The 13,542-nt window shown below is 38.2% G+C and overlaps 1 protein-coding gene across 1 annotated transcript; it reads left to right on the forward strand.

Moving 5' to 3' along the window:
• The first annotated feature begins 1,848 nt into the window (after nt 1-1,848).
• On the forward strand, nt 1,849-13,520 carry c8b (complement component 8, beta polypeptide). The gene is made up of 12 exons (XM_059343826.1): nt 1,849-2,005; nt 2,322-2,469; nt 4,032-4,179; nt 5,650-5,791; nt 5,923-6,055; nt 7,298-7,495; nt 8,320-8,560; nt 10,389-10,517; nt 10,617-10,780; nt 11,627-11,780; nt 12,592-12,663; nt 13,301-13,520. Exons 1-12 carry the CDS (start codon nt 1,923-1,925, stop codon nt 13,450-13,452), a joined length of 1,764 nt encoding a protein of 587 aa, XP_059199809.1. The 5' UTR covers nt 1,849-1,922; the 3' UTR covers nt 13,453-13,520.
• The last annotated feature ends 22 nt before the right edge of the window (nt 13,521-13,542 follow it).

Below are 13,542 nucleotides of genomic sequence, written 5' to 3' on the forward strand. Positions count from 1 at the left end.
TTAAAACAAAGAAATTAACTCTTAAAACAATATGAATTATCTAACACTTCTAAATCTAGGTTGTTGTTTTTTTATCTTGGTAAGAAACAAATAATTTGCAGTGTAACCCTTAACCTAACCTTCACCATCACAACTAAATGCCCAACCCTAACCTAACATAAACCTAACTGTAACCTGAACCCTAAAACAAAGTCTGAACTCTCAAATAAGCCAATAACGAATCGAGGACCGGCCAAAATGTTCTCACTCTGTTGGTTAAAAAACGTGTTCCGGTCCTCACTATGTTGGAAGTACAAGAACACACAGACACAGACAGACACACACACACACACACACACACACACACACACACACACACACACACACACACACACACATTCCTGGATTAGATTACAAATACTTAATGTTCCACCACTGTCAATATTAATATATCAAGGTATGTTTTCTTGGCATTTCAGACTCATCATATTCCTATGGATATACTCAATAAAGTAAAGACATCCTGGCCTGTCTGTATTATATTTTTTAACAGTTTTATATTTAAAATTTTTATACTTTATTTATGACATTCCAGAGTACAATCACTGTGAGCCAATGCAACAAAATTGGGTAACACTTTACAATAACCCTCATTTATAAATGGTAAACAGATTATTGATGTTTAATCATCATTTATAAACCATATATAGGCCATTTAGAATGGTAAACACATAATTTATTAATATTTAACTAACTACATCATTTATAAAATGACAAATAGATGGTATATTAATGTAAGTTTATAGTTACTTTACCATTAACAAACAATTAAATTATAATTAACTGTTTATTAATAGTTTTAGTTGCACTCATTATAACATTTTTAACACCATATTAAGTATGTTAATGATTTTGAAATGATTCATATACCTTTAAGAAATTGGTTGAAAACATTTAAAGATTAAATATGTATAGCACTTTTTAAATGGTTAATAATTGGTCTATAAACCACACTGCAAAAAAAGAAAAGTTTGGTGAACTCAAAATTCCAAGGCAACAAACTTCGATAAAATTTTAAGTTGGACAATCAAACTAAATATTTTAAGTTTTGTTTTTGAATTTGCTCAACTCTGAATTCAGATTTTTGTCAACTCAACTGTAAGTTGTACTAACTTATAATTTTACATTGTAATAACTTTTAATCCTTACTTCTGCTAACTTCTGCAATGTGCTGAATTGGCACGATTGTAACGCCTCTATGAAATGTCAGCTAATGTTGCGACCACAATTTTGAGTTAGCATTGATACGCTAATGGCTACTCTTGTAGCTGTAACAAGCAGCGCCGCTAGCATCAGTTAGCCGCTAGCTTTCGCTAATGACCGAATTTCACCGCTTTCCCACATTTCACAACAAAGAAATAAGAGTTAGCAGAACTATTGTCCCTTGTTGTGAACCCCAACTTAAAGATATAAGTAACAACAACTCACAAACTTGTTTTTGAGCAGACAACTGGCTTCCTTTGTTGTGCTAACTTACATTATTGCCCTAAATGTCAATAATTTATATTTCCAAGTTTTACCAACTTAAATCACTGTTTTAGGCCAAAAAATACAAGTTGGCTTTTTTGCAGTGCATCTATAAACATCACTTAGTTGGTTATTGTAAAGTGTTACCCAAAATTGCATTCAATGTGCATATTTTTATGTATAACTGAATGACAATCTAAGTCTAACAGGACGCCTGTGATAAATCCACACCGACACTCCAATACCACAACACCTTGTTTTGTGTCTCTGAGGCCTGTATATTGAGTATTCAGCTCCACCTCTGGGTCTAATGGGACCACTGAGTTCATATCCAGGCCAGTATTGATCAGTGTGTGTTTACTTAGAGAGCCGAGCGGTGTCGTCTCCTCGTTCACAGTCAGTCATAACACATAACCATGCTTCCTGTGGTAAAACGGATGAGTGCACTCACTTTGCACTGCTTTCTACTCTCTGTTCCTTTGGGCTTGGTGCTGTTAAGGTAGGAGTTTTATTTGTCTGATTAGTAATACATTGCCTTCATGTCAGTGTTAATTTTAACTAATATAATCTTGATGTGAAAGACTGATTCTTTACTCCAGCGTGGTCTACAAAATGTTTTCAGTGTGAGATTAAAAGTGATTTATTTTGCTTTGTCTTTCCTCTGATGAAGATCTATGGTTAAATCTATCAGAAGACAATTCTACAGCAAACTGCTCTTAAGAAACTAAAACCCCATTGCTTCCAAAGTGGTGAAAAATGCCTGTTAAAATAAATGTCACATTTGTCTAAATTTGATTTTCCTCTACATGAAACAGTGAAGTTGCCGTCACGACAGCGAGCGATGAGGAGGCTGGTGTTCGTGAAGCTCGGTCAGCAGGCGACCAGGTGGTAGTTCATCCAGTGGACTGTGTTTTATCAGAGTGGAGCTCCTGGTCCCGCTGTGACACGTGTCAGAAAAAAAGAGTAAGTATGATGATAGCAGACAGGTGATAGTGGGCCTGGGGGACATTACAGCTCCAAAAACATGACATGAGTTTGTGGCCCATCAGGACACCACAATGTCTGCCTGATAATGTGTTAATAGAAGGAATTAAATCCCCCAAACCGCTGCAGTCAGAGATATTTTTGTGAATAAAATCGTGATGCAGTTAACCCTCTATGGTACGCATTATGATGCTGGTTCGGAAGAAATGTTTTTTTTTCCTTAAAATAGAAAAAATAAACATTTTTTTGGGGTGGGGGTGGGGTGGTGGTTTTGGGGTTTGTTGCCTGTTGCCATATGTGGAAATTATAAGCAATTAAGACAAAGTTCACGATAATAGTAGACTATGGCCTACAGGGTATAGAAATAGCCTGAACTTTACTGCAACCAACATCAAATATATCTTTGTTAAATTGTAAATATCGAAACAAAAGTATGATGAATGGTATGCTTTTGAACATTATACCTAATCACACACTACCAATATCTCAGGCTGCCATGCTGATTCCATAATAGTTAATTTTTCCCTCAAGGCAACATAACAATTTTCCATAATGGTTTGTTGTTGCCTCAGGGCAACAGTTACATTTGGACAAGTTTCCATTATTTAATTAGGAAATAAATTGCATGAAACTATCAAAAATTAAGGTTTACTCACCTATATGGGCCAAAAATGGGTGTGTTGCCTGAGGGCAACACCGTACCATAGAAGGTTAAAATGTGTAGGCAGCTAATTTACAGATTAATATTTACATATTTACATGTTTTATTATATATATTTGCAAAAGTACCAGCCCTCACGGGTACCTGTTGAATCAGCTTTTCTGATTCTGTTGCTTTTACCTCATTCTAAGTTCTGCTAGTTCTGATTGGTTAATGGACTGACATGTGATGGGGAAACAAGAAAGTTGTGGGGCTCTTATTGTGAAGCTGCCTGAGCATGGAGAAGAGTAAAGTGCTGCAGACTGAAGATATCTGTCTCCATCCTGCTGTCTCAATTTATAAAGAGCGATCTAACCACCAAACATCAAACCTTCACATTACATGTACTCCAAAAAAAACCCTTTTTGTTTTATGGACTGCAGAAAGTATAAGAATACATGAACAATATCCCACTAATCTACTGGTCAGATAAATTGAAATAACCAGTTGTACCAGTAATGCACCAGTTGTGGTACAGGAATGGGATACAGTCAGATTAGATTTGGGTGAAGGAATTATTCCTATACTGCAAGGATTTAGAGATAATTCTGCAGTGTGAGGCATTCAGCATTTTGACCCCTGTGGGCTGTTTGTGAGGTAGAGAGCTCCACTGGCAAAGGTCTCAGCTGATGTACTTCAGTGCTTTATCTCATCCACTTTACAAGAAGGGGGATTAATAACCTTGACATGACAAAGTGAAAACAGCCCTCTAATGGGATTTTGGCTGTTATAGTTCCCTGGAGCAGTTTCCGAGCACTTCCACCACCTTTATTGGGTAGTGGCGAGCCTCCCTCTGTCTTTCTCTGACCGTTTATGTGTTTGTCTCCCCGCAACCATCCAGTATCGCTATGCTAAACTGGACCAGCCGTCCCAGTTTGGAGGTCAACCGTGCAATTTTCATGGCAGAGAGGAGGAGGCGTGTGACGTTCCAGCACGCTACACATGTGACAATGTTCCTTTGTGTGAGGGATTCCTCTGCGCCCAAACAGGTATCTCTGACACCCATCCTCATGTACACTACAGGTGCATCTCAATAAATTAGAATATCGTGGAAAAGTTTATTTGTGTCAGTAATTCAATTCAAAAAGTGGAAATAACACATAAAATAGATCCATTACACACAGAATGAAACATTTCATGTCTTCATTTATTTCATTTCTTCAAACTATAATGATTATGGCTTACATTCAATGAAGACCTAAAATTCAGTGTCTCAAAGAAATTGAAAAAAGACCAATTTTAAAAAGTATGTTTAATGTGGAAAAGTGTTGCTCACAGCTAGCAGAAAAGCTATCACGAGAAATGGGCTCGAGGTGGACCCACCAAGACAATGACAGTGGTTGGATATAGTACAGGAATTATTTATAATGGTAAAAATTACCTATTCTCTAAGATTGAACAGAAAATGGGGGAAATGGATTAGGTTTAAACATGAAGACATCATCGATGTATAATGCATAATAAAATTGATAATGTAAATGACAAACATCGCCGGTAAAACAGAGGATTAATGTTCCGTTAGTTAGACTTATTTACATTGCAACGCACAGAGTCCGGCGTTTGTGTGGTACAGCTAATGGTGCGTTCAAGGTCTACACAAATGTAGGAAATTTTCGACATTTTGCGAAGCTCCAAGTTCCGACTTTCAGTGTAAATTGAACACACCATAACGTCTTACGGTAAGAGGACCAGCCTTCAAAATGAAAAGCAAACACATGTAGCTTTCAAAATAAGAGCACATGGATGTGTTAGCAGAATCCACCACAGAATTTCCAAGAAGACTGTCAAAATAAGATGCCTTAAATAAAACAGAACCCTTATTCTCCTTTACAACAATTCATTAAAAATATGCAATGATTAAGATGGAATAATGGCATTAGAATGTGCAAAAGGCACCAGATTTAGGCTTTTAGGGCAAAAATGTATCCGGGGGACTATGCCCCCAGAACTCCCTACTTTGTTTGGGTCCCCCATCATAGTCTCAGAAAATCCTGTGGGAAACACTGGCCATAAAAAAAGGCTTGACAGAATTGACAGACAAGAAATTTCCCAGCAGTATGTTCAGGGTGATGAAAGGAGGAGAGACGTTTCTGGGTTCTTCATTGAGTCAGTTTCAAGTCAGTAAATTGGTTTGGCTGCACTGGGAATTTCATGCACAAACTTCTTTTTATTTGTGTAAATATGTTGGTTGTTGTTTACACTACACATTGTTAAAAATGTTTAAATAACACAGATTTGGGTTAAGGCATGGTGTGGAAAAATAACTAGTTGAGTTGAAATCATCTGCTGACAGCTTCGGCCCCCCTAGTTCAAAAATCCCATCTGCGCCCCTGCCTGTATGCCCCTTTCTTCCCCACTGCCTCGAGTCTTTATGCTAAGCTAATTGGTTTTCTCAAGCTAATAAGCGTATTTCTAAAATGTCAAACTGTTAATTTTGTCCTGTCTCTCCACTCCTTCAGGTCGCTGTATTCACAGAACTCTGCAGTGTAGCGGGGAGGATGACTGTGGGGACATGTCGGATGAAGCCGGCTGTAAGAAGGTTTCAAAGCCCTGCAGGGAGGAGGTTGAAGAGTATTGGGGAATCGAAAATCTCGCCAAAGGGTGAGTAACATTCCCATTAGTCTGCGATGTGAGTCCCAGATATATTTTTTTCGAGGGACTTAGATGCGTAAACATGTTGCTCTTCTCGAATCGATCCGCTCACCGTTAATGCTGTTGCACTTCTTTTTCAGCATCAACATCTTGAACAGTAACCTGGAGGGAGTGGTGCTTGATAACAGATATTACGCTGGCAGCTGCTTGCCACAGTACATCCAGGATGTCAGATACAGGAAGCCCTACAACCTGCAACAGTACACTACGCAGGTCAAACCGGCTGATAATCACAATTTTGTATAATGAGCATTGATCTGGAATTGATATATAAGATAATAGTTTCTAATAGGGCGCGCAGAGTCAGTAACTTCTTTTAAATCACTTCTTAAAACCCACTTTTACAGACTTGCTTTTATGTAATGCTTTCTATCTTACCACTCCTTTTTACTTTTCACTTTTTACTTTTTTACCTTTTATTTTCTGTGTATCTGAGAATGTCTTGTGATTGTTCCTGCTCTGTCTCTTATCGGTTTTTTTTAATATAAGAATTGTTCTTAGCCTTATGTACGGTGGCCCTGAGAGCTCACAGCACTGCAACTTAAGAAAACACATGCAAATACACAAAACACAAGCAAATTGAGAAAACATCTTCATCAACTTGACAACACAAGTGCAGCATTTAGAAAAAGCGCTGCAAAAAACACAACACAACACAATAAGAAAAGGCGCTGCAAATAGACCACAACACAACATAAGTGATTCCAGAGGACACATAAAAGTGATGCACACGTCTGGACACGTTTGTGATATTATCACGTTGTTTTAAGATAATGATATTGTTATAAATGTTATCATAGCATGCTAACGGTAGCGGCCGATCGAAAGCATGCTAAAGTTAGTGGGCTAGCAAGACCAACTCGGTGCCGTTGACCAACTAAAACATGTATCATTCATTTATTTGATTTGTTTAACTGCAATGTGATTGATACGGGCTAGTGGGCTAATGCTATATATCACATTATAACATAAAAAATAAAGAAAATATCATTATCATGAAATAACGTGATAATATCACAAATGTGTCCAAACGTGTGCATCACTTTTAAGTGTCCTCTGGAAACACTTCTGTTGTGTTGTGGTCTATTTGCAGCGCTTTGTAGCACGTTTTCTAAATGCTGCACTTGTGTTGTCAAATTGATGAAGATGTTTTATTTGCTTGTGTTTTATTCTCTTTGTAATTAACTGCTCTCTGTCGAAGTTCTTTGTAAGCTGCTGTTTTGAAAAGGTGCTATATATAAAAAGTTATTATATAAAGTTGTTATAATACGTCAACCGCTTTTAAAGGGTCAGTTAGTTGTAACTGCCATGTTTAATAATCATGGGTAATCTAATCTTTCTATCATGTAATTTTTAAAAATCTGTTGTTCCATATTCCAATGTATGTGACAATAATCAATATGTTTCTGCTTATTACACACTAAAAAGGACTTTTTGCTTCCCATATTTTTACAGACGAAAGGCTCGTATGATTTCTCCATGGAGGCTTTCGAATCATACTCTTTATACATGAACCACATCATAAAGGAGCGCCATACCCAAACCTCAATTTCCATTGGCTTTTCCATTCCAGGCGTGGCTGAATTTGGCTTCAACTACAATAGTGCCAAATACACCAAGAAAGAACAGATCATTCGCCGAGCTTCTGGCATTGTAAGATTCTTTCTATCCTCTTTACAACCTACTGATTTCTCATAAACAGAACAAAACAAAAACAAAACATACAGTAGCATCTCAATAAATTAGAATATCATAGAAAAGTTTTTTTTATGTCAGTAATTCAATTCAAAAAGTGGAAATAACACACAGTCTTAATTTATTTATTGTCTCAAATTTTTTTGAATATTACTAAAGACCAATTTTAAAAATTACTTTTAATATGGAGATGTTGGCCTCTGAAAACTATGTCCATCTACAGCCATGGAAAAGATTACTAGACCACCCTTTTCCTTGAATTTCTTGTTCATTTTAATCCCTGGTATAACTAACGGTACATTTGTTTGGACAGATTTAATGATAACAACAAAAACAGTCAAAACATGACATGTTTAATTTAAGAGCTGATATCTAGACATTTTCCATGTTTTGTTTTATTTATAATCACCAAAATCATTGTCAAAAAAAACAAGGAAAATGTCTAGATATCAGCTCTTAAATTAAACTCTTATGAGCTATTTTGTTGTTATCATTATATTTGTCCAAACAGATGTACCTTTTGTCGTACCAGGGATTAAAATGAACAAGAAATTGAAGAAAACAAGGGTGGTCTAGTAATTTTTGACTTTATTCACTCATTACTTGGTTGGGGATGTTTGACTTGAAATACTGGAAATTGACTTTTTCATGATATTCTAATGTATTGAGATGCACCTGTATTTACCTACAAGTCATGTAAAATATCTGCAAATTTCAACTGCAATCTTGACCTGCAAGCAGTGAAGTATCCATCACCTGCCTCCTGCATATTCTCCCCTCAGACTAAAAGCTTTGTCAGGGCCAAAGCACAAGTGGAGATGGCTCAGTACATGTTGAAAGCAGATGATTTGGTGCTTCACCCTGAGTTCCTGCAGCGCCTGCGCTCCCTGCCACAGGCCTATGTTTATGGGGAGTACAGACAGATCTACAGGGACTACGGCACCCACTACATCACAGAGGCAGGCCTCGGAGGAGACTATGATTTCACCATCATTCTGAACAAGGAGAAGCTCGAGAAGTCAGGTGATAAACTTAAGTCAAGGGTGTGTGTTAATTGCTCACTTTCTACAATTCTACATGTCACAAGAATGCAGAAACATAATTATTATGATCAGACATGGAGTCTGGCAATGGCAGTGGGATCATATATATCTTATCAAGCTACTGTGCAAAGCATTTACAGTCATGGACAAAATTATGAGACCACCCTTTTTCTTCAATTTCTTGTTCTATCCATTTTCCATCATTTTCTTGATTATAACCAAAATTATTATCAAGAAAACCATGGAAAATGGCTAAATATCAGCTCTTAAATTAAACTCTTATGAGCTATTTCTGTTGTTATCATTATATTTGTCCGAACAAATGTACCTTAAGTTGTACCAGGCATTAAAAGGAATAATAAATTGAAGAAAACAATGGTGGCCTAATAATGTTTTCCATGACTGTACATGTATTAATCGCTTTGTACAGCCAATGTGTGAATGGATTGTAAACTTAAAAACTGCAATCTTCCTCGACAACAGCCTATGGACTCTTTTATACGTAAAGGACTTGGCTCCTTGTTGCCGGAAAAAATCTATATCACATGATGATTATGTGTGCCACTGAGTGCTGTAGCTCTCTTGAGCTCCGCTACAATGGCAACACTAGCTAATGTTAGCTTTGAAAAGGAGACGTCTTTGCCAACTTAGCGACTTTGTCACTATATTTAGCGACTTTTCGGACCCCTCTAGCGACTCTTTTTCAAAAAAGTGACTAGCATCAAATCTAGCGACTTTTTCTGCTGTCATTGGAGACTTTTGAAGACTCGTTCTTACTCTTCTTAACAAGCAGCAGGTGCCTTCCTAAAGCAATCACAAGCGGCCCAGTACTCGTGCAGCAGTCTCTCCTCGCTGCTTTCAGAGCAGGACATGTTAACCCCTCCGTGTCCAGTCTGCAAATGAATTGACTTTCTGAGCCACTACTGAGCCGCTAACAACTAGTCAACACTGATTGGATATGGTTGAGGCGCGATATGATGTGAGTAGAACTCGACACAACCACAACATAACAGCGTCATTTTTAAAAGAAATAGGCAGAGCAGACTGAGACGAGAGGATCGAGAACAAGAAACCATCTCTCCTTCCATGTTGATGTCTCGACTGTTTGGACTTGCTGTGTCGGTCTGTAGTCAGCGTCGCGTCACAGTCAAAATTGTTGTTGAATAATCACGTTAGAGTCGCTGAACTATTTACCTCACATTGGATGGTTGGTTAGCCGCTCCAAAAGTACCTGTATGGGAACAGAGGCCGAGGGGAACTAACTAGTGGGCGGAGCCAAAACACTCAGCCGCTTAGCCACCGGTGTCATTAATAACAAGGATTTCCTGGAAATTCCCTGAAATACCTTTAGCATTGACACGTAATGATAAACAGATGATAGATAAACCGTTGCACTGGAAAGTTGACCCTCATGGCTATATCTCAAGGTTCAAGGTTCAAGGTTCAAGGTACTTTTATTGCCATTTATGTAAAAAAAAAAACATATTGGAATTTGTTTCAGTAGTTACAGTGTGTGTGTTTTAAATAACATATAGTGCAGCTAGACAAAGACAGTGATGACACAACAGACAGATAGTGCATATGTAATGATTGAGGTATTAGTAATAATAATAATAATAATAATAATAAAGTGCAATGGGGTGGGCATCAGTCCTAGTTCAGTTCAATGGTCAATGACACTCAGATGACATTCAGTGGGGTAGGGGTAGGGGTGGGGGTAGAGGACCAGCCGCATTGATCAGCCTGATGGCTGAGGGGATTATCTTGATTGATAATATATTGCTGAAAGGTTGTTGTTGTTGTTCTAGATTATACTTTGGACGACTACAAAAAGTGTACTTCGGCAGGCCTCAAGGTGGGGGCCAACATATATGGCGTTTATGTGTCAGCGGGAGTTCACGGTGGATCCTGTAATGGCCTGTTGAATGAGATGGGAGGTAAGTTCCAGGTTTTTATAAAATGCCCTGCAGAATGTGATCTGTTTTTACATCAGACACGTGAACTTAAACTCTGAAGTCATTCTGTTTCAACCCCAGAGAACACAGCTCATGGCAGCATGGTGGAGGACTTTGTTTCTGTTGTAAAGGGTGGAAGTAGTGAATCCATCTCTGCTTTGGTGGCCAAAAGGCTTCCCACTTCCCAGCTGATGCAGCTCTGGGGCGAAGGCGTGAAGTTTAACCCTGACTTTATTCGTACAACAGTGAGTTCTCTGTCCTTCACTTAATCTTAAGGTTTTGACACCTTCGTTGTCTTTTTCTGCTTTCATGCCATAATTAATTTCGTAATTCTCTCATATGTACAGTCATGGAAAGAGATATTAGACCACCCTTACTTTCTCTAATTTCTTGTTCATTTTGATGCCTGGTACAACTAAAGGTACATTTGTTCGGACCAATATAATGATAACAAAAATAGCTCATAAGAGTTTAATTTAGGAGCTGATATCTAGACATTTTCCATGGTTTTCTTCATAATAATCTTGGTTTTTATTAAGAAAACCATGGAAATTGGCTAGATATCAGCACCTAAATTAAACTCTTATGAGCTATTTTTGCTGTTATCATTATAGTTGTCCAAAAGAATTTAACTTAAGTTGTACCAGGCATTAAAATGAACAAGAAATAGAAAAAAACTATGGTTGAATATTTTTTTCCACAACTGTAGGTGTTTCATGTCTCCCACAATGCATTTTGACATTAAAACCATGATAATATATTTTTCCCCCACTTATTATTATACATTTCACCCTCTTGATTTGCAGCTGTAATAAAACTGACAAGGCATGTGACCTGACTAATTGATGCAGAAAGAGTTGGCCAGTGGTTCTACCAGGATTGGCACAATCCAAAAGTACAGCCAGTCTGATCAATAGCAAGTTGGAGAACAAACAGCAAAATATGCCAAATATCAAACTGTGCCAAATACAAATATGCTGCCTTACTCCAACATGGTCAAGTTTCAGCACTTTTCCAGTTGGCTCTATCAAAAAAAGAATTGAATCTGAACAGTTTAAAGGTGGTTAACAATGACATTTGTTTCTCATTAGACTAAGCCTATTTATGAGCTGGTGAACTCCAGAGACTTCACCCAGTATGCCACCCTGAAGAGAAACCTGAAGAGAGCGCTGTCCGAGCACCTGGCAGAGACGAGTCCGTGTCGATGTGCTCCATGCAAAAACAATGGAGTGGCCGTTTTGAAAGGTACCTTTTGACAATATTATTTTGTGTTTATGACAAATTTTATGACCTTGATTATAGCATTGATTGAAAACTGGTTGCATTTATTCTTTCCAAAGCTGTTGTTTGTTTTTACTCAGTTTGTGCCAAAGCTTAAAGGTCCCAAGGTCCAAGCTCTCCATGGTTTTTGTTTATAAAGCAGGTCTGTTAGAGTATCAATATGCTCAATCCACAGAGAAATGCCCACAGCCTCAAGTCAGGAACTTTTGAACAAGCCGTGCTGACTTCAGTAAGGTTGTGATATGTAGAAAGTGACACTAAAGTCATTCCCCGGCTGCAATGAAGGTGCAGAAACTGGATAGAGGACCAGTGGTGGAAGAAGTATTCAGATCCCTTACTTAAGCAAAAGTACTAATACCGCACTGTCCAGTTCTTATAATACATCCATGTTCTGAGCTCATAGCATCTCTGCACCATTTCTGCACCTTCATTGCAGCCGGGGAATGACGTTAAAGGCACTTTCTACATATCACAACCTTACAGAAGTCAGCACGGCTTGTTCAAAAGTTTCTGAATTCAGGCTGTGGGCATTTATCTGCTGATTGAGCTTATTGGTACTCTAACAGAGCTGCTTTAAACAAAAACCATGGAAACCTTGGACCTTGTGACCTTTAAGCTTTGGCACAAACTGAGTAAAAACAAACAATAGCTTTGGAAAGAATAAATGCAACCTGTTTTCAATCAATGCTATAATCAAGACCATACAAATTGTCAAAGTGGTAGTAATGATAATCATGAGTAAAGGAGTGAATGAAGGAAATATCTCCTCCAACAGGCACAAGGTGTGACTGTGTGTGTCCTCTTGGCTACTCTGGACGGGGCTGTGAGATCACTCAAAGGCGAACAGGTTAGTTATAAAGATGCAAAATACATTAGCTTTCTTTCTTTGCAATAAAATCTACTGATTATTGGAACATGGTCTCACAGGAATCCGTGAAATAGCCACGGATTCACTTAACTCAAAATCCGTGGAATAGCCACGGAATCACTCAAATTTCCGTGAAACTGACACGGATTTCGCTACAATGCAAGTTAATGACAGTCATATCCCGTGGCTATTCCATGGATATTTTTTCCTATTGGTTTGTTCCTATTGGTAAGTCACGTGACTTTTAAGGTTCCGGCGGTCAGAACAAAAAACATGGTGGACAGTTTTTCATTTTTAGTGAGAAAAAACAATATTTAGACGTGCATAAAAATGGATTTTGATCACATTTCTAGCGAGAAATATATGTTTTATTTTCTAAATATTCACTCAGTGAATGTACATAATCACTTTGTATGTTGGAATAGCCACGGGATATGACTGTCATTAACTTGCATTGTAGCAAAATCCGTGTCAGTTTCACGGAAATTTGAGTAATTCCGTGGCTATTCCACGGATTTTGAGTTAAGCAAATCCGTGGCTATTTCACGGATTCCTGTGAGACCAGGTTGGATTATTGACATGATGATACGATATATGATGTGGCCTCCTCCAACAGATGTAGGCATTGACGGCAGCTGGACCTGCTGGGGTGCGTGGTCATCCTGCAGCGGAACAACAAAGACGAGGAGCAGACAGTGTAGCAACCCAGCACCCAGCAATGGAGGCCTGCCATGCAGAGGACTGCAGCAGGAGTCGACTGAATGCTGATTCTGCTCGACAGCCCTGATGTCAACCCTGACACAAAGATTTATAATTAAAAAAAACCTTGAAAATAGGAGTTTGGTCTGTGTCTTTTGA

The sequence above is a fragment of the Centropristis striata genome, chromosome 11 (assembly GCF_030273125.1).
Source record: "Centropristis striata isolate RG_2023a ecotype Rhode Island chromosome 11, C.striata_1.0, whole genome shotgun sequence".
NCBI lineage: Eukaryota > Metazoa > Chordata > Actinopteri > Perciformes > Serranidae > Centropristis > Centropristis striata.

Excerpts from the sequence above, each read along its gene's own strand:
- c8b (XM_059343826.1), top strand. The coding sequence starts at position 1,923 with ATGCTTCCTGTGGTAAAACGGATGAGTGCACTCACTTTGCACTGCTTT. Across the intron at positions 5,792-5,922 it reads ATCGAAAATCTCGCCAAAGG|CATCAACATCTTGAACAGTA; the intron begins GTGAGTAACATT and ends CTTCTTTTTCAG. Across the intron at positions 11,781-12,591 it reads TGGAGTGGCCGTTTTGAAAG|GCACAAGGTGTGACTGTGTG; the intron begins GTACCTTTTGAC and ends CTCCTCCAACAG.